The sequence below is a fragment of the Mustela erminea genome, chromosome 20 (assembly GCF_009829155.1).
Source record: "Mustela erminea isolate mMusErm1 chromosome 20, mMusErm1.Pri, whole genome shotgun sequence".
NCBI lineage: Eukaryota > Metazoa > Chordata > Mammalia > Carnivora > Mustelidae > Mustela > Mustela erminea.
Window position 1 is genome coordinate 30,594,287 of NC_045633.1, and position 27,759 is coordinate 30,622,045.

The 27,759-nt window shown below is 43.6% G+C and overlaps 2 protein-coding genes and 2 long non-coding RNA genes across 7 annotated transcripts in view; 1 reads left to right on the top strand and 3 right to left on the bottom strand.

Moving 5' to 3' along the window:
• Nucleotides 1-1,857, bottom strand: part of SMURF1 (SMAD specific E3 ubiquitin protein ligase 1) — a 106,644-nt gene extending 104,787 nt beyond the window's left edge. For all 4 annotated transcript variants that reach the window (XM_032328469.1, XM_032328467.1, XM_032328466.1 and 1 more), the window contains exon 1: nt 1,476-1,857. In XM_032328469.1, the coding sequence (XP_032184360.1) occupies nt 1,476-1,530 (55 nt within the window). In that variant the 5' untranslated portion in view covers nt 1,531-1,857. The remainder of the gene's footprint in view (nt 1-1,475) is intronic.
• LOC116581336 lies at nt 2-27,239 on the top strand. Its single transcript, XR_004282012.1, has 3 exons — nt 2-148; nt 22,754-22,814; nt 26,883-27,239. It is a non-coding gene; the product is annotated as an uncharacterized LOC116581336 (long non-coding RNA).
• LOC116581337 lies at nt 2,018-3,603 on the bottom strand. The gene is made up of 3 exons (XR_004282014.1): nt 3,575-3,603; nt 2,605-2,725; nt 2,018-2,268 (listed from the first exon to the last, which is right to left on the bottom strand). It is a non-coding gene; the product is annotated as an uncharacterized LOC116581337 (long non-coding RNA).
• KPNA7 (karyopherin subunit alpha 7) overlaps nt 22,225-27,759 on the bottom strand; it is a 118,372-nt gene continuing 112,837 nt past the window's right edge. Inside the window, exons 11-12 of the mRNA XM_032328487.1 lie at nt 24,499-24,645; nt 22,225-22,422 (exon numbers count right to left, since the gene is read on the bottom strand). Coding sequence (XP_032184378.1) covers nt 22,309-22,422; nt 24,499-24,645 — 261 coding nt within the window. The 3' untranslated portion in view covers nt 22,225-22,308. The remainder of the gene's footprint in view (nt 22,423-24,498; nt 24,646-27,759) is intronic.

Here is a 27,759-nt window from a genome sequence, read left to right on the forward strand (position 1 = left end):
CCACGGAACACAGAAATCCAAGGGAAAGCCAGAAATCCAAGGGAAAGCCTCCTGACAGGAACCGGCCTCAACTTTTCATTTCCTCTCCCAAGCTGGAAACACTGGAGGTCGGCAAGTCCCCGGGCAGGAGCGCACGACCGGGCCTCAGGTAGGGTTTAACCTGGGAGGGAGGCCGCAGCCCCGCAGCCCCGAGCGGCCCGCGAAGGGGCAGATCTCCCGGGCGGCTAGCGAGGGGCGCCTCCACCAGGCAGATGGCGACCACACTCCCCAAACCCCGCGCCGCCGGCCCTCAGCAGAGCTCCGCACCCCCCTTGAAGGTGGCACTACCGAGCCTCCTAGCAGACACCGGCACTTCACTGAAGACTCGGTGAGAGCGAATCAAGGAGTCTGCGTTCGTGCTGCTGCCAAAGCCTCCAGTGGGGGGCGGGGGGACCCTCAGCCCTACTCAGGGCTCAAGGAGGTTGCGGGGAGAGGGGCGGGGTTGGTAAAGTGCAATGCAGAAAAGAATTGAAGAAGCACGATCGGGAGCAGAGAGTGGCCTGGCCTGAGGCAGAAAGGAAGTGGACTAGACTGAAGAGGTCTGGACCAGGGGGGAAGTGAGGAGAACAGGACCGGGAGCAGCGACACGACAAGACTGAGGAATTCGAGGCTGAAGGAAAGGGTGGAGGCAGCGAGACAGAAGCAGGGGGGCGGGGCCGCCAGATAAGCGAGGGCGGGACTAAGTGGAAAATGAGGGGGCGGGGCCTAGGGGGAAAGTGAGGGAGCCCGGCCAAGGGAGAATAAAGGGGCGGGGCCGGGAGGGGAGAAGCCAGGGGGCAAGTTGGGGAGTCGGTAGAGAGAGGAAGGGCGAGAGTATGGGGGAGGGGGTAAGAAGCGGGGGACTGGAGGGAGAAGCGCGGGGGCACGGCGGAGGAGAGACCTGGAGGCGAGAGAGGATGGGAAGGTGGTGAGAAGCGAGGGGCGGGACCCAGGGCAGGGGGCGGGGCCAGGAGGGAAAGCGAGGAGGCAGGTGAGGGAAGAGGGAAGAAAGCGAGGGGGAGGAAGGGGGCTGAGCAGCGGGGGGCGGGGCCACGAGGGGAGAAACGAGGGGACAAGGCGGGGAGAGGAAGGGGAACGACCAGGACAGGGGGGCGGGGGGAAACGGGAAGGGGGCTGGAGGGGGGACGCGACGGGGCAGGTGGGAGGAAAAGGAGGGAAGCCGGAGGGCCGTGGGGGGGGGGGCGTGCGGTGGGGGTGAGAAGCGAGGGGGCGGGGCCGGGAACAGCGAGGGGGCGGGGCCGGGAGCGAGGAGCGAGGGGCACTCGCCGAGGGGGGTGACGAGGTCCTGGGACAACGGCCGGCGTGGGGGAGGGCCACTCTACCGGGGCGCTCTGCGGGAAATTCCGGGGCTGCTGGGGGGCCGTGCGGGGCGCCAGCGGGCGCCGAGCCGTGCGGGGGGCTGGGGGGGAGGCGGGTGGGCCTCCCGCCGGCCGTACCTGTCAGACGGATCTTGATGCTGGAGCCGTTCCTGCGCGTCCCGGGGTTCGACATCTCCCGCCAACGATCGGGCAGCCGCGGATCCAGCGCCGCCGCCCCCCGGCCCGGCCCGGCCCGGCCCCGCCGCCGCCGCCTCAAGGTTACGGCTCCGGGCTGGGCGCCGGGGTCCGAGCCGGGACACAAACTCCGCGGCCCAGGCGTCCGGGCGGCAGGAGGATGGTCGAGCCGGGGGATCGGCCCTCGACCCGGCGCCCCCGACCCTCTCCCGCTCCCAGCCGAGCCCAGTCCCGAGCCGCCGCCTCCGCCGCCGCTGCCGCCACCACCACTACCACCACCACCTCCTCAGAGCCGGACGCCCGCCGCCCTCGCTGCTTCCGCCGCCGCCGCCGCCGCCTCCCGGAGCCGCGCGCGCTCCCGCCGCCGTGCCGGCCCGGCCCTGCGCGTACCCGCGCCGTGCGCCCCCGCGCCTGCTTGCGTGCGCGCGGCCGCGGACACGGCGGGGCGGGGCGCGCCGCGGGGCTACGCTGCGGGCGGCGCTCTGGACGCGCGGGGTCTGGAACCTGTGGCCGTGGCTTCCCGCGTCCTCCGGCCTCGACCCGGGCGAAGGAGATCCGGGCTTGGGAGCGGAGCACGCCCTGGAGGCCGGCGGAAGGGGAAGCGAGGGTGGAGGCCCCGTTTGGGCCCACGAGCCGTCGCCCTCGGTCTTCTCCACCTTCTCCAGGGCAACGGGTCAGCAGATGCGGGCGGAATGGATTTTCCAGGTCTCTCTCAAGCCTCTGGGGTCCGTGATAGCTATTGAAAAGAGGATTAGGTAAACCAGTGGCCTGTTACTACACACCAAACACCTTGCACAAATAGTCATGCAGCACTTTTTTTTTTTTTTTTAAGTAAATGGCTTTTCGAGAATGCAATTTCAATGGAGACATCTCAAAGACACAAAGTCCCCTAGGTTTATTCTGTGCAACTAGTGCGGTCTATTGACCCGTGACAGAGTTTCCAGAATGGCTGGAAGTGCCATAAATGGACAAGGTAAACAAGATGGTACAGAGAGAGGTAGATGTTTGTTATTATCCAATCTGCATACAATTCAAACCAACAAAAAAGGCAGCTTTATGGCCTTCTGCTTACATTGACCCCTCCCAGACTTGCACAGTTGAACTAAAAATTAACATTTCCCCTCTTCCCAGAGCTGCAGGGTAGAACTAAAAGCTCGTTAGGCTTTCTCCAGCAAACTCCTCTCTTTGTTAACCTGTAATGGAGAGGAAATACTATGTTAATAAAGAGGAAAAGCTGGGCTTGTTTACCAAAGTTGTTTTTGACCAACATCCTAATTCTCTGAAAGCCTTTATTTGGTTTGTATCTTAAGAAAACCAGGCTCCGGAGCCACTGTAGCCACCCCCTGCAGTCAGGGACCTTTTCTGGGGTCACAGTCTTCAGAATAGAGCCTTCTGCCTAGACATGCTTCCCTGCCTCAGGCTGAACCCAGTAAGCCCCGTGTCTCCGGGCTGGATTCAAAGTTGCCTCTTGAGCCTCAGTCAGTCAAATAAAAGACATGCCCCTGGGTGGCTCAATCACTCAGGTGGCTGACTCTTGATTTCAGCTCAGGTCATGATCTTGGGGTTGTGAGATCAAGCCTCACATCCCTGGGCATGGAACCTGCTTGAGATTCTCTCTGCCTCTGCTCCTTCCTGCTCTTTCAAATAATTAAATCTAAAAAAAAAAAAAGGCACACCCAGATCATTTCTATGGCCCCTTGCAGCTCAGACTTTCAGTAATTCTAGTGAAATATTCAAGAATGCAAGTTATGTTTAAGAAACAGAGCAGCAGACCCAGAATCTGGTTATAGGTGATTGTTGCTAAGAGTGAGTCCCTGGGGTCTGAAAAAATCCATTTAGAGTCTCTAATCCCTGCTCCCAAGTGATCCCCATTCAATTTTCAGTCCACCCAGTATCTGCCCCTTCTCTTCATTCTCATATTCTAGAAGTCCCTTCTCTGTCAACCAAGCTAACCCTCTCTTTCTTTGCTTAGCCGAGTGCTACTGGCCCCTGTTCTGATCCCTAGCTGCTCCGGATGCTTCTTAACCTCATTGTTTTCTTACCTGCCTACCTGTCTGGGCCTTCCTTTTCCTGATTGTTTCCTCAACACCTGAGTCAGAAGGTCATTTCTGAAGGTCACCGAAAGGCATTTCATTTACTCATTAACAAGTAATTGTTGTTGTCATTTAACTAGATACACCAAACGGTGAACGGTGTCTTTCAACGCAGCTGCACTAGGAGGGCCTTCCTAAATGGAAGCTAATGTTTTATTCATCAGCAAACTCGAGCCACTCACTATGTGGCTAGGGACAAGGAATACAAAATAAATAAGGCACAGGTATAGCATTTCAGAGGCTTAGTGGCCCGGATGAAACAGACACAGAACCACTGACGAGGACACGGTGACTTTGGTGTGTACTGAGGGTTCAACATAACTGACAAGACCATTCTGCCTGAGAGGAAAAAGTTGGGAAGATCAAACAAGAGTCATAGAAGACCTCCAACCAGGACTTAAGTGCAGTGTTCAAGTTCACTGGACAAGGGCATTGTAGGCAGAGGGAAGGACTTGTGCAGAGAATGAATGTATTTTCCACCACAGATTTCAGTTCAAGAGCAGTAATGTTGTAGCTGCTGGATCTTCTATATGCACACCTGACTCTAACGAAAAGTTGGAAAAAAAAAAAAAATGAGGGGCGCCCAGGTGGGCCCGTGAGTTAAGCATCCGACTGTTGATTTCGGCCCAGACCCTGATCTCATGGTCCTGGAATCAAGCCCTACACAGGCTCTGTACTCAGCCAGGAGTCTGCTTGAGATTCATTCTCTCTCTCTCCCTCTACCCACCACCCCACTCTCCCCTCTTCCCCCTGCTGCCCCATGCATGCACGTACACACATGCTCTCTCTCTCTCTCATAAATAAATCTTAAAAAGTTGATAAAGATGATAAAAGGAATTGGCCCACATAAAATTCATCAGCCACAATTTTGTGCTAAGCCTGTGGACTAGCCCTTATCCTGAGCTTAAGGTACTTTGATATCCTTTCATCGTTTATCAAATTTATCAAAAATGCTATTTTCTAAAGATATCTAGACAAGTAGATGGGAAGTGTTTAACAATTCTGCTGAGACAGAGATGAAATTTGGTGAGTATCTTCAAGTATCCTCTTTGCAATGACTTTACGAAAGAACGATTTTGACCCTGCTTTCTGTGTAGGATTTGGCAGCTTATTTTATTTCTCCCAGATGTATCACTTGCCTTTGTCAGTGTTATTGGGCATTTCAAACACTTTCGGGGAGGGGGAGGGTAAAAATCTCTCTTTGGATCTAACTGCAGTGCTTCTCAACCCGTCTTTTGAGTCCCAAACCGCTTCAGAGAATCTGATGGAAACAACCATCATCTGGGTCCTTTGCCCAGAAAAAATCATATGTGCAAATAGGCACCAAATTTACATCCAATTTCAGTGGACTCACGATCTCCTAAAACCAATTTGTGGATCCTGTAAAGAACCATAGCCCCTAGATTAAGAACTCTCAGTCTGGAAGGAAATGATCAAGCAAATCACATTGGGAATATCCCATATGTGTGTGTTCAGGAGCCAACACAGCAGAAACCCCTTTGGAAGGCAGTGGGTATGCATCCTGAAAAGAGGGTGGCTATGGCCCACATACACTCACACTCTGGCCCCACCGTGTTACCAGTTGGTGGCAGAGCAAGTGTATGAAAGTCGCCAAGCCTCAGTTTGCTCATCCATACAATGGAGATAATAGACCCTTGGTGATGGGTAATTCTTATTAGTACATGTAAAATGCATATGCTAGTCTTTCTTCCAAACCTAGGTTTCCTCCAGTAGGTTTCCTCCAAACCTACTAGTGCTATTACCCGAGGGAAATCAGGAATATTGTGCAGAGATTCCCTGCTGGCTACACTGAGCACCTCTCGGGAGTACACTGCTAGGCATGAGCTAGTACCTATGGCCAGTGGCTCGAACAGACCAGCCTTTAAGATCTTTCCTAGATCCAGGATCTGAGCTTCGTTTGCTTTTCACCCAACATTGAGTTTTTAAAACAATCAGATATACAAAATTGTGATTAGCTAACATATTTATCTATCCTTCTATGCCAGGTAGCCTTTAATTATATACTGAGCTTAATATTACCAATATCCAGGGTGCCTGGGTGGCTCAGTGGGTTAAGCCTCTGCCTTTGGCTCAGGTCATGATCTTGGGGTCCTGAGATCGAGCCCTGCATTGGGCTCTCTGCTCGGTAGGGAGCCTGCTTCCCCCTCTCTCTCTGCCTGCCTCTCTGCCTAGTTGTATTCTCTGTCTGTCAAATAAATAAAAAAAAATTTAATAAAATAAAAATTTTTATTGTAAAATATATTTAATAAAATTTATTTATTTAATATAATTTATTTATTTATGATAAAATTTTATTTAATAAAATTTTAAAAATAAATCTTTCTTAAAATTACCAATATGCAAGTCTTACTCTATTTTTATCATTGATAGAGCTTATTATCTTTGATAGGATCTTTTTGTTTTGTTTATTTGAGAGAGTGCACATGCATGAGCAGGGGGAAGGGGCAAAGGGAGAAGGAGAAAGAGAATCTTAAGCAGATGCCACACTCAGCACAGAGCCCACATGGGATTCCATCTCTGAGATGGTTCAACCCTGAGATCATAACCTGAGCCGAAATCAAGAGTTGGATTACTTAACTGACTGAGCCATCCAGGAACCCCAGTAGGGTCTTTTTTGATTAAAATGTTTATTGACAGCATTGTAGATTCACATGCAGTTATAAGAAATAACACAGAGAGATCCCTTGTGCACTGTCTCCAGTTTCCCCAATGGTAACATTTTACAAAACTATAGTGCAATATCACAACCAGGATATTGACATCAATACAATCCAATGACATTCAGATTTTCCCCGTCTTACTCGGACTTCTGTGTAAGTGTATGAAGTTCTATACATTTTTAATATCTGCGTGGGTCCAAGTATTCACCACCACAAACTACTGAACACACCAACAGCACACCCTCCTCATCCTCATGTCCTTTTGTCCCACCACCAACACTTGACAACTAATCTACCCTCCATTCTTAAAATGTGGCCAATTCAAAAATGTTACATCTATGTAGTCGAGAATAGGTTCTTCTCACACAACATAATTCCCCAGGAGACTCATCCAAATTGTAATCTGCTTCTATAGTTTGTTCTTTTTATTACTAACTAGTATTCCACGATTTGGATGTATCACTTTTTAACCTTCACCCATTGGACGACAGCTGGCTAACTCCACAGTTTTGGGTTACTATAAATAAACAGCTATGAACATTCATGGGCAGGCATTTCTGAGAACATAGTAAGTTTTAATTTCTCTGGAATAACAGCCTTAGAGTACAATTACTGTGTCATATGGAAATTACACGATTAGTGTTCTAAGAAACTGCCAAACTTTTTCCAAGTGGCTGTAGCATTTTACTTTACTTTTTTTTTTTTAAGGATTTTCTTTTTTTCTTTCTTTATTCGTTTGTTTGACAGAGAGTGCCACCAAGCAGGGGGGTGGCAGGCAGAGGGAGAGGGAAAGGAAGCCCGAGGTAAGGTTCAATCCCAGGACCTGGGATCACAACCTGAGCCAAAGGCGTCAGACCCTTAACCCACCGAGCCACCCAGATGCCCCAGTATTTTATTTTTCTACCAGCAATGTTTCTCTGCATCCTTGCCAGTATTTGGTATTGTCACTGTCTTCCCTTCTGGCCATCCTAATAGGTAAGTGGTTGTATTTTATGGCTGTGGAATTATTTGAGATTTAGATTATTTCTTCAAATATATGCAGCCAAGTAATTAGGGACAATTCTAGAAAAAAATAATTCCTTAAAAGATCCTAGTTGTGGGGCACCTGGGTGGCTCAGTCAAGTAAGCCTCTGCCTTCAGGTCATGTTCTCCAGGTCCAGGGATCAGGCCCTGGGATTGGAGCCTGGGATAGAGCCCCACATTGGGTTTTCCGCTCAGTGTGGAGTCTGCTTCTCCCTCTCCCTCTGCCCCTCCCCACCAACCCTGCTCCTGCTCTCTCTCTTTCAAATAAATAAAATCTTAAAAAAAAGAGAGAGATCATAGTTGAACCTCACAGTCAATGTTCAGAAACAGATCAGGCCATAGTGGAAATGAGAAAAGGACTGAACTACTTTTATACATTTAAAAATGTAGTTTTGTTTACAGAGTAGACACTTAGATGAGCAGTGTTTTAAACAATTGATTATCCTAATAAAGTAATCAAGACACTGCTAAGAATATAATCAACTCATTTTTTCAGACATGACATTTTTATTGTAAATAAACAAAGTTGATGCCCAGGCTTTGATCTACTACTCCCTCAGAATCTCATGATTCTATTGGTCTAGAAAAATAAGTATTCTCTAAGTTTGTTGCATCTCATCTGTAATATATAAGCAACAATAACCAAGGAAATCAACAAACCAAAGGAAATCCCAAGTAACACTCTGAATCATTGTGTATTGGCTAAAAATTGTTGCTAGTTTCGGACAGGGCTAGAGGAAGTGCTCCTGTATTCTAAGCAAATGGTTCTCAAATACGTGGCCCACAGAGCATCAGCATCAGCAGGGGACTGTTAGAAATGCAAATTCTCAGGCAGCATCCCATACTGACTGCATCAGAAACTCAGAAGGTAGACCCAACAATTCACGGTTGAACAAACCCTCCGGGTGATTCTGATACAGGTTTGCATGTGAGAGCCTCTGTGAAAGGCACTTTCGTATCACCCCAACTTTAGGAAGAGAGAAGTGATGTGCAAAATCCAAAACAAAGATACTTTGGCCAGAATGTCAAAAACAGTTATAGGTAATTTAAGCAAAAATGAGATATATTAGAAGAGTTTCGGGGGTGGCAAGGTCAAGGGGAGAGGTTACAGAATCCTTGTTAGATTTCACAATAGAGTATGGGCAATGATCAAAACACCTGAACAGCCAAGGAGAAGATTTTTTTTCTTAATGAGAAACAGTATGGCCAGGACGCGACCCCTGCTCCCCTAGGACTTAATGCCATTTTCCGTACATCTCAAGATTGTAAGCACTAGAGGGAGTTCCCAATAGGCTGAGTCTATACCAGACCCTGAAGCCCTGGCTGCTAGGGGACAATAAGAGGGGAAGATAAAGCCACTTTGACTTTTGTAATGAGAACTAGGCACTACCTCCTGTCCAAACTACACACAGGAGGGCTTTCTCCCTAATAGGAAGAGAACTGAACAACCCCTCATATGGCTAATGTGTGACTCACGAACACGATCGGGGAAGGAAGGCAGCAGACTAACATTTGCTATGATTTGATTAAACTGATACCAGGAATTTAGAGAGTTCAGTTTTTGATTCCCCAAGCACATGCTGACTCTAATGTGAAGACAGAGGAATCCTAACAAGAGGAAAGGCTGAAAGAATTCACCGGAAAATTCATGAATCACACACAGTCGTGCTAATTATAAAAAAAAAAAAAAATAAGAAGAAGAAGAGTTGTAGTAAGTGCCCATCTGTGACAAATATTAACCAGGGTTTGTGCTGGCAAGGAGGTGACCCAATTCTCCAGTCCAACAGATGCGCTGAACCAGTCACCAAATCATTGCTCTCTGCATTCTGCACAGTGTTTGAATCAAACTCATCTTTCTGTGGAGCTCCGGCAAGGCTCTAATCTTACCCTGATTGTGCAAAAATAGAAACAAGTACAGATGAATGTGACAAACATTCCCCTGGTACCAAGAAAGGGGCGGGAGCTGTGTACCTCATTATTTAAAGGCATTCATATAAACAAATTAAGTTAATTTGGGGTTCTGGAGTGTGTGAGGGAGGGATGCTTCTATAATTATTAGCTTCCGTTCCTGCTAAGTGAACATGATAAAGATTTTCAAGGATAGCTATTTCCAACCCAAGTTCATCCTTTCTTCGGTGCCTGTCCTTAGCACTGTCCACGTGCTTAAAGTAGACGTTCTGTCCATCAGTCCATCTCTCTACACTGCATCAACCAACCCTCTGTCTGCCTAGGATCTCCCTGGAGGGAGGGGAAGGTGGGGCTTAGGCCACAGAATAGGTTGCTGATGCCCATTTTTTCCTCACCAGGAAACCGGTTTTGTCATTTGTATGCACTGATTTATAACATAAGCTCACTTTCTCTCTTTATTATACGGTAGAATATGAGCAAACATTTATCAGGAAACTTCAGTGTGTCTGGCAATGTGCAAGGAATTTTTTTTTTTTTTTTTTGGTATTAGAAACATTTTTGTTCTGAAATGTAACACATGTAAGGAAAAGTGAAACTCCTCTGTAGTCACCAGGAGGTAAAGAAACAGAACATCTCCAGGTCCCAGAAAACCCCTACATTCGTCCTCCCAATCACAACGTTTCCCAGCCTCCTCCGCGGGGAACCACGCTCCTCTTATTCGAATTTCGTCGCTTCTATTTATAGTTTCATCAATTAAGTATCTCTTTTGCCTGTTTTTGAACTTTCTGTAAATCGATCCATACAGTCTGGACTATTTTGCTACTGATTTTTTCTAACTCAACATTATGTTTCTGAGATTCATCCATATTATTGTGTTGTGGCTATAGTTCGCCTATTTTTATGGTTTGCATAGTATAACTATAGGTCAATTCATCCATTCATAGACATTTGAAGGTCCCACTTTGGGGCTAATGTAAACACTATGTTAAACTGTATTTTGACTAATATGAGCATTATATTAAATTGCCTTTTCTTTTTTTTTTGCATTTTTTTAAAGATTTTATTTATTTATTTGACAGACAGAGATCACAAGTAGGCAGAGCAGCAGGCAGAGAGAGAGGAGGAAGCAGGCTCCCCGCTGAGCAGAGAGCCCGATGTGGGGCTGGATCCCAGGACCCTGGGATCATGACCGGAGCTGAAGGCAGAGGCTTAACCCACTGAGCCACCCAGACGCCCCTAAATTGCCTTTTCTATTATTTTTTTAAAGATCTTATTTATTTATTTGACAGAGAGAGTTCACAAGTAGGCTGAGAGGCAGACAGAGGGGGTGGGGGAAGCAGACTCCCCATCAAGCAGGGAATCCGACGCGGGGCTCGATCCCAGGACCCTGAGTTCATGACCTGAGTCAAAGGCAGAGGCTTAACCCACTGAGCCACCCAGCTGCCCCACCTTTTCTGATTATTAATAGGGTATTACTTCAGCTATTCAGAATCCCTTTAGCCAAGTGCACATGCAATATTTTGGGTTTTTTTCTCCATTTTCCTATGGGATTCTCTGTCTTTCTTACTGATTTATAGGCATTCATTATGTAGTTTGGATATGAGTTGTCAGGTTTTCTTTCCCCCAGTTTTTTTTTTTTAATGGCAAAATATGCATAATATAAAATCTGCCATCTTAACTACCTTTAAGTGTAAAGTCAGTGGGACTAAATACATTCAGAATGTTGTGCTTCACCATCGCCCATCTCCAGAACTCATTTCATCATGTAAAACAAACCCTGTACACATTTAACAATGCTCCACTGTCTCCTTCCCCCAGACCCTGGCAATCACCATTCTGCTTTCTGTCTCTGTGAATCTGACTATCCCAGAGACCTCATATAAGTGGAATCATATGATATTTTGTCTTTTTCTAACTGGCCTGTTTCACTGAATGTAATATCCTTAAGATTAATCCATGTTGGGGGCGCCTGGGTGACTCAGTTGTTAAGTGCCTACCTTCAGCTTAGGCATGATCCCAGGGTCCTGGGATCGACCCCCCCCCCCCACAGTCAGGCTCCCTGCTTGGCAGGAAGCCTGCTTCTCCCTCTCCCACCCCCACTGCTGTGTTCCCTCTCTTGCTATCTCTGTCAAATAAATAAATAAAATCTTTTTAAAAAACTAATCCACTTTGTAGCAGATGTTAGAATTTTCTCCCCTTTTAAGACTGAGTAATATTCCATTGTCTGGAGAGACCACACTTCGCTAATCCATTCATCTGCTGTTGATGGACATCTGGGTTGCTTCCATGTTTTAGCTATTGTGAATAATACGGTTGTGAACACGGGTATACAAATCTCTCTTCAAGACCCTGCTTCCGATTCTTTGGGGGTAGATACCCAAAAGTGGAATTGCGAGATTCTATGATAATTCTATTTTTATTTTTTGAGGACTCACTGCACTGATTTCCATAATGGTCACACCATTTTACATTCCCACCAAGAATATACAAGGGTTTCAATTTCTCCACATCCTCCTCATCCTTTCTGTTTTTTGACAGTAGCCATCCTAGTGGCCATGAAGCGGTATCTCATTATGGTTTTAATAATGCATTTCCCCCACGACTAATGACATTTATCATTTTATCATGTGCGTGTGGGCCATGTGTAGGTCTTTGGAAAAATGTCTATTTAAGTCCTTTGTCCATTATTGAATCAAGCTGTTTGGCAAAGAATTTTATTTATTTATTTTTTAAAGATTTTATTTATTTATTTGACAGACAGAGATCACAAGTAGGCAGAGAGGCAGGCAGAGAGAGAGAGGAGGAAACAGTCTCCCCGCTGAACAGAGAGCCCGATGCGGGGCTCAATCCCAGGACTCTGAGATCATGACCTGAGCCGAAGGCTCAGGCTTTAACCTACTGAGCCACCCAGGCGCCCCCGGCAAAGAATTTTAAAAGGTCAATAGGGTATGGCCCTGAATTTTGTGGCTCATGTCTGGTAGTGGAAACCACCACATAAAGCAAATAATGTATAAATAAGACAGAAGAGCTACACTGAGAGCTTACCTTTAGGGGACAAGGGGAAGGGTTTGGCTGCTTCACCTGGATGCACATAGAAAAAGATTTGCATATGTCTTAAGCTTCAAGTTTCTAAAGCGTTTCCAAAAATGAGCTGTGATCCATTCAGGAGCATTACCAATTTAAATTTGATACTCAGGATGTATGGCTGGTAACTTTTTTTCTCATAAAGCAGCCCCAAAACTTGCTTTTGCAAAGACTTGAACAGCTTTCTCAACAAGCCACATCTATTTCTGCTGTGAGTTTTCATTTTAAGTTGTCACTTAGAGGTATAATCAATTTAGACATGGCAGTTTGCTCAGCGAGCAAAGTCTGTGATGTCTTAACTAAGCCCAGGACAGGACTACCATGCCTCTCTCTAATAAGTCAAAGTCTTTGGAACCATATGGGAATACAGTTTTATTCTAAGGAAAGCACTAGCTGCAAAGGAAAAAAACTGTACTTACTACATTGCATTTGGATTATGGTTGAATTCTCTAGTCATTGATGAAAATTAAGACTCTTGAATATTGTTATCTCAAATAAACTATATTGCATCTGAATGGAATACTTTGATAATTCCATTGGGCTGGTCTTAGGAGAATGCCTTCCTTCGAAAAAGGGTAGAGCTAAGAATCATTAGAGATGTTTTATGGAACCCATCCATTACCTAATGCATCCTTCCCCTAAAGTAGTTTCCACAATCTGAATGCAATCCTTTGCAGAATAATTCCTATTTAAGCAGGAGGGAAACGGGTTATTGGGGGACTGGTGCCAACAGTGCATGACTTAGGCAAGCTATGAACTTGTCCGTGCCTGAAATACAGTATTGGGGTAGCACTAGGGTTTTTTTTGTTTTTGTTTTTGTTTTTTTGACGAAGAGCTAGTTTTCTTCTTATTGGGAAGAATTGGACTGCAGGTTCAAAAGAAAGAGTTGCCAACTTGATCCTTGGGCACTCAGCTTAGAACGTTCCTAGAGTTTTGCTAGAAGGGTACCTGTAGTTGGGAAGCCAGATTTATGGCCACAGGCAAAGAGAGAGAAAGGCCCTGTCTACAGTATACCTGGTTATTAGGGTAGGTATTCTCCTTGGAAATCCGTCTAGAGAAGTCCCATAAAAAAATCATTTTCAAGTCTCCCACATCTGCACCTGCGTCTTCACCTTCCAATCAGTGATGGTGGAGTGTCCCCCACCCAGAAACAAAAAAAAATCACTTCCAAGCCTCCTTTGGATTCGGATATCTTGATGACCCAAACACTCCCTTCCCTACCTTTCCTCAAGACTAGAGACATGTCACAAAATCTTTAACAATCACCAGAGTTTCCTTTCCTTAAAATGTACAGAGATCTAAGAACCCAAGGCATATAAGAACCAGGGTAAACCCAGAACAATGAATCCTTCAGTGATCCCCCACATTAGGGATACAACTCTGAGTAGATCTGGCATCAGCTGAATGGGCTTAAATACTCCCCTATTTGCTGGTTATGTGATCATGGGTGATTGCCTTACATTTCTGAGCTTCAATTTCTTTCTCTATAAAATAGATACAATATCAACATCATGCTGTTTTTATAAGAATTACTGGTATGGAAGATGTTATCTGTGAAAACCCTTTGTAAAAGTGTCATTTAAATAACTGTGCTTAATCTAGAGGTGTTTGTATTTAAACCGCCGCCTCCCAGAGAAGACTTTCCCTCGTAAATTTATTCAGCTGAATATATAGGTAGTAACCAGAACTTCATAAATAAATAAGAAAGTTCCCATAAGTTTTAATAACTGTTAAATGTTATGATTCTCCCACTTCCCCTACCCCCACCAAAAAAACAAAAAACAAAAAACAAAACCAAAAAAAAAAAAAACTTTAAGTGTTTTCTAAACAATCACATTTCTCAAAGACAAGCAAATCAGACACATGGAATCTTTTGCCATTTATGATTCACCCAAACTGAGTGAAAGGGTGTTTGCTTTAGAGAAGAGAAACTCACACACTGAAACGCCTTTTTATTACTGGTAACTCCCAAGTCATTTATCAGACTTTTATTGTATGGAGTTATGCTTCAGGAATTCAGGACTCAAATTCATATTCATGCAATACACCATAAGATTACACAATTCTAATGTTTTTGAGGTTTTCTATTTTTAATTATTATTAAAACACCAGCAATAATAGAAATGGGACTCCCCTCTCTTCTAGCCAGAGATTAGCAATTTGGTGAATAGTCTCCCAGAATGTTTTTTCTATATATATACTACTAGATATTCACCAATAATAATATATATATTTATATAATACATAAATATAGTAATATAGTAAATATATAATAATATATAAAATATATAAAATATAATGATAATATATATAATACACTGGTATTCCTTTTTTTTTTTTAAGATTTTATTTATTTATGTGACAGAGAGAGATCACAAGTAGGCAGAGAGGCAGGCAGAGAGAGAGAGGGGGAAACAGGCTCCCTGCTGAGTAGAGAGCCTGATGCGGGGCTCGATCCCAGGACCCTGAGATCATGCTCTGAGCCAAAGGCAGAGGCTTTAGTCCACTGAGCCACCCAGGCGCCCCCACACTGGTATTTCTTGATTTAATTTAAGACATTATCTGACTCCCCATTGTGGAAGATAAGGAGTTCCCTCCTCCTGACTCCATTTTGGTACTTGCTTTGTATTTTTGCTTCTTCTATTTGTACTTAAAAATTTTTCTGAGCTCGTGTTTGATCTTCCATCAGCCTGTAACTCAAGATCTCCTCCACGTTAGATGAAGATATCAATATCCCTACCTTCTCTTATACTTGTCCTCGATACTCGCACCTCCATACTTATCAAGTAAACTCTGACAACCTCAAGGACGACAACGTTCACATTCTCTTCTGCAAGCAGAGTTGACTTCCCTGTTTTATCTGCTGGTTCCACAAGTTAATTGTTACAGAATCAAGATTAAAATCACACCACATTTTGGTTTGCTTCCTGTTTGGCCATAAGTTTCTTACATAATTTTTTAGCTTTTATTTCTAATTGCCTTACTTTCTTCTTACTGATGGAAGAGATGTCTGTTTTCTTCATCAAGTCATTAACATGATCGGGCTTCTTGGTCATTCTGTTACTCTGGTCTATTTCATTCCTCCCATTGAAAACATTCTGATTGGAGCTGCCTTTCAGTTCTAATAAGGAAAAAACCACTTTCCAGCTTCACTGTACAACTGTTATTCTGGGATTGCATTTCAATGGACTTCTGAGTTGACTCTACTTTTTATCTTGTGTTTTTCTTTTTAGTGATGGGGGGGTGGGGTGGGGAGGATTGTTTTCACCCTTTTTGGATGGTGTACATTCTCAAGTAGCTTACTTAGAAAATAACTTGAAAGGTAAGCCTCCTGATTTTATATCTGAAAATACTACTATGCCTTATGACTAGAGAATTCTCAGTAGTAAGTAATTTTGCCCTCAGAACTTTCAAGGCTTTGGAGTGTCTAGATAGCTCAGTCAGTTAAGCATCTGCCTTTGGCTCAGGTCAAGATCTCAGGGTCCTGGGATCAAGCCCCACATTGGTTGAGTAGGGAGTTCTCCCCCAACTCTTACTCTCGCTCTCAAATAAATAAAATCATTAAAAAAAAAAAAAAACCAAAAAACTTTTAAGGCTTTGTTCCACTATATTCTACCATTCAGTGGCCCCAGAGAGAAATCTGATGCTAATCTCATTCTCATTCTTCTGTACATAACATTGTTTCTTCTTGGAAATTTCTTGGATTTTCTATTTATTCTTGGTGGTCTGAAATTTCACAACATTGACTGTAGATAGTCATCTTTTTCTCATTTATTCAGCTTTGCATTCCAAGTGAGTCCTTCAACTTAGAGATTCCTTCAACCTAGAGAGTCCTTCAGTTTTGATAAATTTTTTTATAATTTGTTTGATATGTCTTTCCCTGTGTTTTTTCCGTTTCTTATTATTTATTTATTTATTTATTTATTTTGGAACTCCAGTTATTCAGATGGTGGGTCTCCATAAATTGATCCTCTCTCATTTTTCTCCTAACTTCTATCTCGCTCTGTTCCATCTTTCCTTATGTTTACCTTCAAACCCTTACCTTGAATTTTGTCCTGATAATTAATCTGAGATGGTTCCTGGTTCCTGTTTCATTGTCTCTTCTTGTTTAATGCCTGCAGTCCCTAGCTTCTCAAATCTGTTGAAAATACAGAGAGTAATTTCCCTGGCGTCTCTTGAATTATGTCTGTTTCTCCTGGGAATAGTTGTTTCATTCACCTTGGCCTTTCTCTTTTATCGTGGTTTTCTTCTTGCGCCTGATCATGCATACTTAAGAATGGGGGCCTAGGTTAATTTTTCTGGATAATTGGTTCAGATTTTTTATATACACACATCTGTGTGTTCCCATTAGGATTCTCCCATGAATAGATTAGTTGACTGAGTATCCTAAAGAGTGATACAAGATTTAACTGGGTGGGTAAGAAGAAATGCATTCTGATTCTTGACCTTTGTACATGACTTGTCTTTACTCTCTGGAAATTTGTAGGATCTTTTACCAGAGTTTTGAAATTTTACAATGATGTGCTTTGGCAAAGGTTAATTTTAATCCGTTTTTCTGGGCTACTCACTGGAACCTTTAAGTTTGGAAATGTCTACTTCTGCTTTGGAAAATATTATTTCTCTAATAATTGTCTATCCTTTATTTTTTTCATTCTCTACTTCCGGAATGCCTCTATTGAGATTTTGCATCTCTTAGATGTCAATTTTTTTTTTAAGATTTTATTTATTTATTTGACAGAGAGGGACACAGAGAGAGAGGAAGAAGCAGGCCTCCTGCTAAGCAGGGAGCCAGATGTGGTCTCCATCCCAGAACCCTGAGATCATGACCTGAGCTGAGGCAGCTGCTTAACAACTGAGCCACCCAGATGCCGCTAGACTTCAGTATTTATATAACCTCATCTTTTCTGTATTTTTATCTTTGTCCTTTTGCTCTACTTTATGGGAGATTTCCTCAACTTCATCATCCAACCCTACTGTTGCATTGTTCATTCCTACTATCATTTTTAATTTCCAAGAGTCCTTTTTGATCCTGGACTCCTAAAAATAGCATCTTATTTTTGCTTCATGGAAGAAATACCTTATCTCTTGAGTATGCTAGTATTGTTTTTTGTTTAATTTTCTTTCCTTTGCATGGCTTTTCTTTCAAATCCCCTACCAGCTCTATTTGTTTTTGTCTCGTTTATGTCAGAAGACTTCCTCAAATGTCTGGTGGTTCTTGATCTATTTATTTAAGTGAGGTACTAAAAAGCTGATCAGAAGTGGTGAGACCCTGGGGTAATCTAGTTGGGTTGTTTCCTTGTGGAACTCACAATGTCAGTGTCTTTAGGTCTTTCCTCTTGGGAAGGTCACATTTCCCTGAGGAAGATCTTCTAGGATCCTGTGTGGAAGATATACACCTGCCTGGTAGCATTCCATTTATCCAGTAGGGTGTGGGGAAGTAGGGGCTCACCATTCCCTAAACAATTTACTTAATCCCCCTGCATTCAGCATGAATCTGCTTTTAATGTATTCTATTACAGAGATCTTTTTCCTACCCAAATGAGGAAACAATCTTTCAGTTTACTATCAGGGTAGGGAAGGGTCAGATGATCAGCTTTGTGAAGTAAAAGGACATATTGGCTTTTAATTTTTTTTTTTTTTAATTATTGGGAAATTCCTATGCTCACAGGGGAAAAAAAAAAAGAATGGCATAATACCCACACCCCCCATGGTCCCATCACCAGCCCCTGGAGCCATTATTGAATTGCCAGTCCTACCCTATCTATCTCTCCCTCTTCCACTTTCCTTATCCTGTACTTTGAAACAAATTTCAAACATCTTCCATCTGTAATCACTCAGTACATACCTTTGAAAGATAAGGACTTTTTTATAAACATAACCTTAACATGATTATTCAACCTAAAAAATTAACACTTAATATCAAACCTCCATTCAATGTTCAAGTTTCCAGCTGTCTCCTAAATGTCACGTGTTTTATTTATTTTACATTTGTTACAACCAGAACAGAGCTAATAAGTCACATATTCTGGTGGTGGTCAATAGTCTTTAAGTCTCTAAGTTTCCTTCATGAGTGATTTTATTCACTGGAATTTATTCAATGAGGAAATAGAATGGTCTTGCAGAGTTTCTTACAGTCTGAATTTTGCCAGTTACATCTTTGAGGTGTAATTTAACATTTTTCTCTGTCTTCTGTATTTCCTGTAGGTTGGTAGTTGGATCTAGAGGTTTAATTGCTTCTATTGGTCTATCTTCAAGTTCATTAATTCTTTCCTGTCTGCTCCATTCTGCTATTGAGCCCATCTAGTAAATTTTAATTTCCGTTATTTTTTTTAAGATTTTATTTATTTATTTGACAGAAAGAGAGAGATCACAAGTAGGCAGAGAGGCAGGCAGAGGCGGGGGGAGCAGGCTGAGCAGAAAGCCTGATGGGGGCTCGATCCCAGGACCCTGAGACCATGACCTGAGCCGAAGGCAGTAGCCTAACCCACTGAGCCACCCAGGTGGCTTCCGTTATATTTTTTAGTTCTAAAATTTCCATTTGGTTCTTTGCTTCTTTTTTTTCTTTGCAGAGACTTCACTGACCCTAGGCTATCATCAGAATGATGTCTCTTAAAATGTGAACACTGGGGCACCTGGGTGGCTCAGTTATCAAGCATCTGCCTTGATCATGATCCAGGGTCCTGGGATTTAGCCCTGCATTCGGCTCCCTGCTTGGTGGGAAGTCTGTTTCTCCCTCTCCCACTCCCCCTCTCGCTGTGTCTCTGTCAAATAAATAAATAAAATCTTTTTAAATAAATAAATAAAATGTGAACACATGGTAGAGTGGCAGAGTGGGGTAGTCAGCCTCTAAGGAGGCTCCCAATGATCCTGTTTCCTAGTTTCCACTTTCTTGTGTAGCCCACATTCTACCAGGGTCAGTCTGTGTAACTTACAGCATATGGTAGATGTGATAGTATATCACCTTCTGAGATTATCTTATAAAGGACTGTGGCTTCTATCTTGACCAGTCTCTCTCACGTACGCACTCTTAGATCACTTGCTCTAGGAGAAGCTAGCTTGTCCTATGGAAGGCCTGTCTGATGGAGAACTGAAGTCTCCAGCCAACAGCCTTGGACAAACTGAAACCTACTACCTACCATGTAAGTGAATTTTGAAGCACATCCTCCCCCAGTTAAGCTTTCAGATGATATGCGGTTTTAGGAGAAGTTTGAATGCACTCTCTTGGGACTTTGAGCCAGAACCAGCAGCCAAGCGGTCTCCAGATCCTTGACCCACAAAAAAATGTGTGACCATAAAAAACTAATAGAGTTTTTTTTAAGCTGTTAAGTTTTAGGGAAATTTGTTCTATAACAGATAATACATCAGGGTTTGTAGCTGAGTCTCTCCTCTCCCACTTAATAAAAGATGCAAGACATATTGAGCAACATTGTGAGCTCCACTTTCTTTCGGTGGAGACTGATAACCATTTCTGCCACACTTTACCTTTTCAAGGTTATGACTTGCACATTAGAAAATATATGGAGACATTATACAACTAGTAATTTACTAAACCCAAGCTCCCTATTTTGCAGATAAAAACTGAAAGCCCAAAGGAATGTAAAGGATTGACAGGCGAAGCATTAAGGAACAGAGAAATTATAGGACTTGCCCTGGCTTCAACTATTTAGAAAAAGAGCCAGGACCAGACCCCACAGCCCAGAACTTCACATCTGGCTATTTTTGCTACTATGCCTAAAATATCATGTTCTGTTGTCATTAAACATGGTCACCCCATGTTTCAGGAAGATAGGCGACAGGTAAATTGTGGACTGTAGGGTAGACAGGAGAATGGCTTCTCTTCCATGGTACATGACAAGCTTTAGGTAAATGCAAGAGTCATTTGTTCCAGCTCAGCTTTTACATCATAAAGCTGACATTGGGCCAGTTACTCCCTTCTCTCTGTTGCTCTGCCAGTCACCCCAACACCGAGTCCAAGCTCATAGGCAGCCAGCCAGAAGGTGACTAACACCAACTCTTTGCACCTAAGCCTTGTAGGATAGGCAGATAGTTCCTTTTTTAAAAATCTTGCTAGACAAGTTTGTATCAGTATCCTGCAACTACAAATGCTCCTTTGTTATGCAATTTTTGTAAAAATAGTTGACTGGGAGGGGAGAAAAAGGCTAATAGTATTTTGAGTCAACAAGGTCAGGCCATTTGGGCAATGACTAACCTCAACAGGGTTTCAAACTTTTTTTCTCAAGTTATTTTTGTAAAGCACCTCACCTTCTGCCTTCCCCTCAACTTCAGTCTTCTGATGGGGGAGGGGGAGAAGGTGGCATTTAAAATGTTGAAAAAGAATCGGATCTCGATCAGATAAAAGAAAAAAAATGTATACATGGACTCAAACTGGAAGGGAAAAACACAAATGTAAATACAGTTGTGTTGATGGGACAGCTGGCTGGCTCAATCTGTAGGGCATGCGACTCTTGATCTCGGGGTCATGAGTTCAAACTTCACCCTGGGCATTGAGATTACTTAAAAATAATCAATCCAGAACAGTTGTGTGAAATGGTAGAATTATTTTTTTTCCATTCTTAGTTGTGTTTTAATTTTTAAAAAATTTGTATAGGATTGGGGCGCCTGGGTGGCTCAGTGGGTTAAAGCCTCTGCCTTCAGCTCAGGTCATGATCACAGGGTCCTGGAATCGAGCCCCACATTTAATTTAATTTCCATTTAAATAACTAGTTATAATTTAGTTTCTCATCCATGTTTATCAGTTAAGATTCTTCAGTTGTAAGCAACAGAAACTATTTCTGGCTACTTAAAAAAAATTTGCCATAAGAGTATAGAAGAGCAGGGGCTTCTTGAGATTGAGTCCTACATCAGGCTCTGCCATCAGCAGAGTCTGCTTATCCCTTTCCTCTGCTCCTCCCATTCCACTCATGGGCATGTGCTCTCTAATAAATGGATAAATAAAACTAAAAGAAAAAAAAAAGTATGGGGGAGCAGACAGGATCAAAGGGAAGCCTTGGAGAAGCAGAAGGCAGGTAACCACTGAGAAGGTCTACTCCACAGAGCATAAGGCCCTGCTGCTGGAGTAAATGAACACTTGCCAACAATTTGTTTCTACTTGCTCAGTCGCTGGGTCTAAGAATCAAAGTCCTTGTTGGGTGGGATTCTGCTTGGTTGGAGATGTACCAAGCTAGGGTGTCCTGAACTGATGAATGAAAGAGGGAGTTGAAAAGGAGTCTCCCGGGTCCTCTCTATTTCCATGTGGAAGAGCAAAACACCGAGGACCCCATCCCACCAGCACAGCTCTGGGCAGCGAGCATCATCACCCCAGAAGTTGATGAGGATCCCTATCAGAAGATCTCATGTCCACTAAATCCTAGATATGTTCTCACCATTCCAGCAGTATTTTAGATGGACTCCCACCCAGCTTTCCTCCTCACTTGTCTAGGACCAGTAAAGACCTGCTTTGGCCATGACATTTTGGTGTGATTCTTCAGCACCACAAAAGAACTTAATTTGTATTATTTGAGTGTAGAGGCGGATCAAGTCCAATCCTCCTTAAAACATACCCCATATCCATCACAACACTGCCTAGGATGATTTTCCTACATCCTTCCCATCTTCCTCTCACTCTCCTTTTGACTATCATGCACACAGCTTTCCCTGAAGAATGTTTTGTATTAGCAGGCATACCATGACAATGGAAAGGGGAAAGAAATATAAGAATGGTGGGTTAAACCAAGTCTACAAAGCCGAAATTTGTCTAGCTAGCTGTAGACCATTCTACTGTTTTCAGGGTCTTCCTTTAAGATCCTTAAAGGTAACCACTAAACCACACATTCTTAGGGAAAAAATTCCATGTGGCTTTAAGACATATGCAGTTTAACAGCAGTTTTGATAGATGGAGGTGAATGTGTTGAAAATTTTATTAACATTTAGTTTAAAATGCTTTATACCTGTGCCATGCCAAGACATAGAAGGTTCTTAAGTTCCCTGTTAGGGTTTGCTCCTTGGTTTAGGAATCGGGGGGCCTTGGTATTTTTTTGTTAAGCCGTTTAAGAATTCATGATCTTGGTCCAGGTCTGGTAATATTGCGCCGCTTTCTTCTCCCTTCAGGGAAGAAGAGACACTATTATACCTGCACGCTCTCAGCATACTACTGCTGCACTGTTGACTCCTTAACATCTTCCGTGGATTAGCAATTTTCTCCAAATCGGCCTCAAGTCTCCCTCAGAGGAGAGGAGCACGGAAAGATTTCTCAGGCTGGATCTTCAATGGGAGTTTGTGTGTATGGTAAAACATACATACCGGAAACTTGCCATCTCTAACCATTGGCTCAGTGGCATTAAGTATGTCCACATTGCTGGTCAATTACCACCATCCATCTGCAGAAGCTCTGTACCTATTAAATACTAGCTCCCTCTTTTCTTCTCTCTCCCAGCTCCTGGCACCCACCATTCTGTTGGAGGTCTGTCTGAGTTGGACCCTTCTAGATCTCTGATGTAAGTGAAAGCACTCAGTATTTGTATTCTCGTCTGGCTTATTTGTAAGTGCAGTTTTGATGCACAGAACAGTGCCCTTATGGTGATTAAGGACACAGCATATGGAGCTGTTACTTCCAAATCAGAAGTCTTTAGCCTGGGGCCATTGGAGGAGTCCTAGAGATCCAAACCTCCTTTAAGAGATGGGTCTCCTAATTCCAAGGTGTTCGTAGGAGCCTTAACCCAGAAGCTGCTGACTGCTGTTCTGGGTCCTCTCTGCTTAGAGAGCATCCTCTTGGTCCCAAACCAGTATAGGCAACACACCACCAACATGGTCCTATTTATTGTATGGCTCCGGATTTTGCTGATTCAAGTTTGATGCCTAATGGGGTGCCACTTTATAAAACCCCAGCCTCCTGGCCACTTAACTTTGAGCTTACCGTCTTCCTATGAAAAATATCTAATACAAATGTAACTCAAAACCACAACGAAATAACACTTCACACCCATGAGGATGGCTATGTTTAAAAAAAAAAAAGACAAGTACTGGCAAGGATGTTAAAAAATAGGAACCCTCCCGTGTTGCTGGTGAGAATGTAAAATGGTGCATTCACTATGGGTAACGGTATTGTGGTTCCTCAAAAATTAAAACTAGAACTATCCTGCGACCCAACAATTCCATTTCTATATATACACCCAAAAGAACTGAAAGCAGGAATTCGAACAGATATTTGTACAACCATTTTCATAGCAACATTATTGACAATGGTCAATAGAACAGTCCAAGTGAGTATCTATGAGGAATGGATAAACAATGTCATATCCACACAATGGCATATACTCAACCTAAAATATAAAGGAAATTCTGGCACACGCTGCAACATGAATGAACCTTGTGGGCATTGTGCTGAGTAAAATGAACTAATCCCCAAAGAACAAATACCATAGGGTTCTACTTATGTGAGGTACTTAGAGTAGTCAAATTCACAAAGATGGAAGTTAAATGGTGGTCGCCAGGAGGTGGGGGTGGGGAGAGGAAGGATGGCGTTAGTATTTAATGGGGACAGAGCTTCATTTTGCAAAGACGGGAAAGTTCTAGAGATGATGCTGGTAAGGTCTACCTAGCAATGGGAAAGTACTCAAGGACCCTGAACTGTGCACTCAAAAGTGGTTAAAATGGTAAACTTTATGTTGCACAGTACAATAAAAAGTGGTTTAAAGAAGTGTCTAATGCTCTCTGGTCATTATTCCCTGCTTCCGCAGAGAAGTTAGAAGCCCCGTGAACAGTAAATGTGTTAAGTAGCAAAATGCTTTTCAAAAGCTGGGCCTGCTTCAGTTGTGTTTCTCAGCAAAGGAAAAAAAAAAAAACCACACCTCAGCATCATACCCCCTCCCTTACTCCATCCATCTGTCCGTCCCCATCAAAAGAAGCAAGTAGGGGGGTAAAAAAAGAGAATAAAATCCTAAACCAGAGACAACAGGACAAGCTTTTATGGGCCTAGAATGGTCTTTCAGGAGCCAGGAAGCTACCATTCAAAGGCAGCCCATTCAACATGGATGGGGGAGAAACTCAGAGCTAAGTCACCAGAGAAGCCGTGTCCGGTCGCCCACCTCAAAGAGCAGAACGGGCACCTGCCCGGTCATCACCCATGAAGGTGGCGTGCCAGGAGGCATGGGTGCTCCTTTCCCTTCTGAAGACGCTTACCTCAGAAAAATGGTTCTCGATAATGTTCAAAGCCGTCAGGGCAACCTGCGGGTTCTCGTGAAATTGCAAAGCCTCAATTTTATCAATGCCTCCCATTTCTTCAATCAGAAGACACAGGTTTTCCTTCTCTGAAAGCTGCTCTGCTGCCTGTGGGCATATAAAGAAAAGCAAAACTCTGGGCAGAATCCCTGCAGAGGGGAACTTCATCACTGTAGATTCAGACCAAAGGCTCCTGTTCCAGAATGGCAGCCACAGTTTCACTGTGCCCTCATGAAGATGGCAGGATTGGGACACCTGGCTGGCTCAGTTAAGCATCTAACTCTGGATTTTGGCCCAGGCCATGATCTCAGGGTTGTGAGATCGAGCCCCGTGTTGGGCGCCATGCTGGGCATGGAGCCTACTTAAGCTTCTCTCTCTCCCTCTCTTAAAAACAAACAAACAAAAAACCTATTTCAGGATCTTTCTACCCTTTTAGATGTTTATAGTATATGTATTTAGGTTTATATTAATTGCACAAAATACAATTTTTGCCAAGTATGCTGCCCTCCATAAATACATCGCTATTACTGTTTAATAGATATCTCCCTTCTAATTAATGGTAATTGTTTAAAATACAGTTTGAAAAGATGTTCAAGTAATGCTATTTAAATGCAGGTATCTGGCCCTGCCCTCACTGGAAAGCCTTGAGAGGTAAGACTGGGGGATGCTTAGTAATACCATGGCAAATAACCAAGTCCCTAGAAACAATATGAGTGGATTTAATCCAATGCAGATCATTGGATTTATCATCTAGTGCTATTCCTTCACTCAAACATTTGTACATGTGCCCTGGGCGAGGCCTACAGAACTAGAGATCAAGATGTGATTTAGAAAAGGCCTTTTCATAACTCACATTCTTGGGGAAGACAGGTAAGTAATTATTGCAGTACAGAAAGCAGAATATAGTGGATGATATATGGTTTAAGATACAGAAGATGTGCGTAAAAGGCTTGGAAAATAACATACATTCTTTAAAAAAAATAAAGAGATTTATTTATTTGACACAAAGAGAGGGATCACAGGTAGGCAGAGAGAGGGGGACACAGGCTCCCTGCTGAGCAGAGAGCCCGATGCGGGGCTCAATCCCAGGACCCTGGGATCATGACCTGAGCTGAAGGCAGAGGCTTAACACACTGAGACACCCAGGTCCCCAATGAAAGTAACACACATTCTTGATGAACAGGGCTGTGCCAGGGTCAACCATAGGATAATCATGGCATTCCCCAAACAAGGAGAGACAAGGACAAAGACATGAAGGAATATATGTTGCATGTAGTGACCTAGGTCAACATTTCTGGAAGGCAGCTATGCTCACCACTATACCACCAACGCAAGAAAAGAGGGAGTAATTCAGCTCAACAGCCTATTTGGGGGAATTGAAGAGAAATAAAGAAAAGGCTTTGGTGGCAACTTTGAAGGACTCTGCTCTCTATTTCATGAGCTGTAGTAAGGAAACCTCTTGTGTTTCAAATTAAACATGATTTAGGCCACACTGTCTACCTGATCAGAGTTTGCACTCTGTGTCTAAATCCTGACATACTCTAGTCCTGGCCACAGGTACAAAATGAGGGTTTTGCCTCTGAAAAAAGAAACAGAGGCAGAACAAATGTGCTAGGTTAGCCTTAGAAAGAATGCTGGAGAGTGTGGGATGACCAAGGGCGGTCAGAGCTCTGGAGAAGGAGTCTAAATGTCGACACCACAGCAAATGTCCCCAAAGTCACTTCAAAGAACTTCACCTACACTCTGCTGCCCATTTGAGACTCTCTCATACCTCATCCTCCTAACCTGCTATTTCAGTGCCTCTTGCTGGTCTACCAGATGTGGTTTTCCCAGAATCTCCCAAGGAAAAAAATCCCAAACATTTAGTTCAAATGAAACAGATGAAGTTAAATTTCTATAGCTCACAAGTGTGCTTTCACAAACATGTTATGTCGTTGTGTCCAACCTTGTCTGCAGGTGGGCCAAGTCTCTCCTCTTCATCTGTGTGATTTGCTCAGTCTTAGTGTCTAATTGGGTGCTGTTTCAGATCTGTTCTTGACTCAGGTCAGTTCTTTCCAAGACAGTTACATGAAAAGGATGCTTAAAGTGAGCTTTTAAAAGGAGTCCCCTGGTGTTACTTTGAAATTTTTCCAACAGCTTAGTTGCATATAAAAGGACCTTAAACAGATGAATATAGCCAGCCTTCAAGATGGCCTCAGATGCTCTCTGCCTCCTGGTACTGAACACCTTGTATAGTTTCCTCTGATGTTGAGTGGGGCTGATCTGTGTAACCAAATGGATGTTGTTGAAATGACTTCCAAGGCTGGGTCATAAAAGTCATTGGGGCATCCGCCTTGCCTTCCTAGATCACTTGTTCCAGAGGAAGCCAGCCGCCATGATGTGAAGACACACAAAGGGCCCTACGAAGAGGACCACGTAGGGACAATGACTTTCCAGGCATGTGAGGGAGCCATGTTGGAAGATGACCCCAGCCTCCATCAAGTCTTCAGATGAAACTGCAGCCCCAGATGACACCCCGAACCTCATAAGAGACCCTGAGCCAGAACCATCCAACTGAGCTGCCCCCAGATTCCTCACCATAGAAACTAGGTGAGATAATAAATAATTGTTTTAGACCACCAGAGAGTAATCAATTATGCAGCAATATAGACCTGACACACGGTTCATGAACATAGGCTTTCTGTTGAAATAAAACTCTTCTAGATCTCTAATTCAAATCTTTCTAGTATGTTTCAAGATCTATTCCTGTTAACTTCTTGCTGCTCTTTTGAGCGTATCCTATGTTTTAGCCTTCTAAAAGAGCCAGCCGTGTGGTTCACGAACTGCTTTCTCCTGTTTTGAAGGTTTGATTGGTTTCTCCATTTCACTCGGAGTCAGCTGAAATTCTCCTACACCTTGTGTTATCTGGATGCTCTGAGCCTAACTGACCACCTTCTATCCATTCCCTCCCACTCATCTTTGAGTGCTCTTCCCCACATATCCACAAGACTCTCTCACTTCACTCTTCTCAGGGCTTAGCATAAATGCTCTTCCTGAGACAAGCTTCTCCTGCTGACTGCGTATAAGGGATCACCATTCTCTCCCCACTCTGAGCCATCAGCGACGGCCCTTTTAGCCGCTAAACTCTCAACTCTTGTGTCTGGTTTCATCTCCATTAATACATAAGCTCAATCAGAGCGAAGATGTTCTTCCGTTGTATGCTGAGCATCTGAGACGATGCTG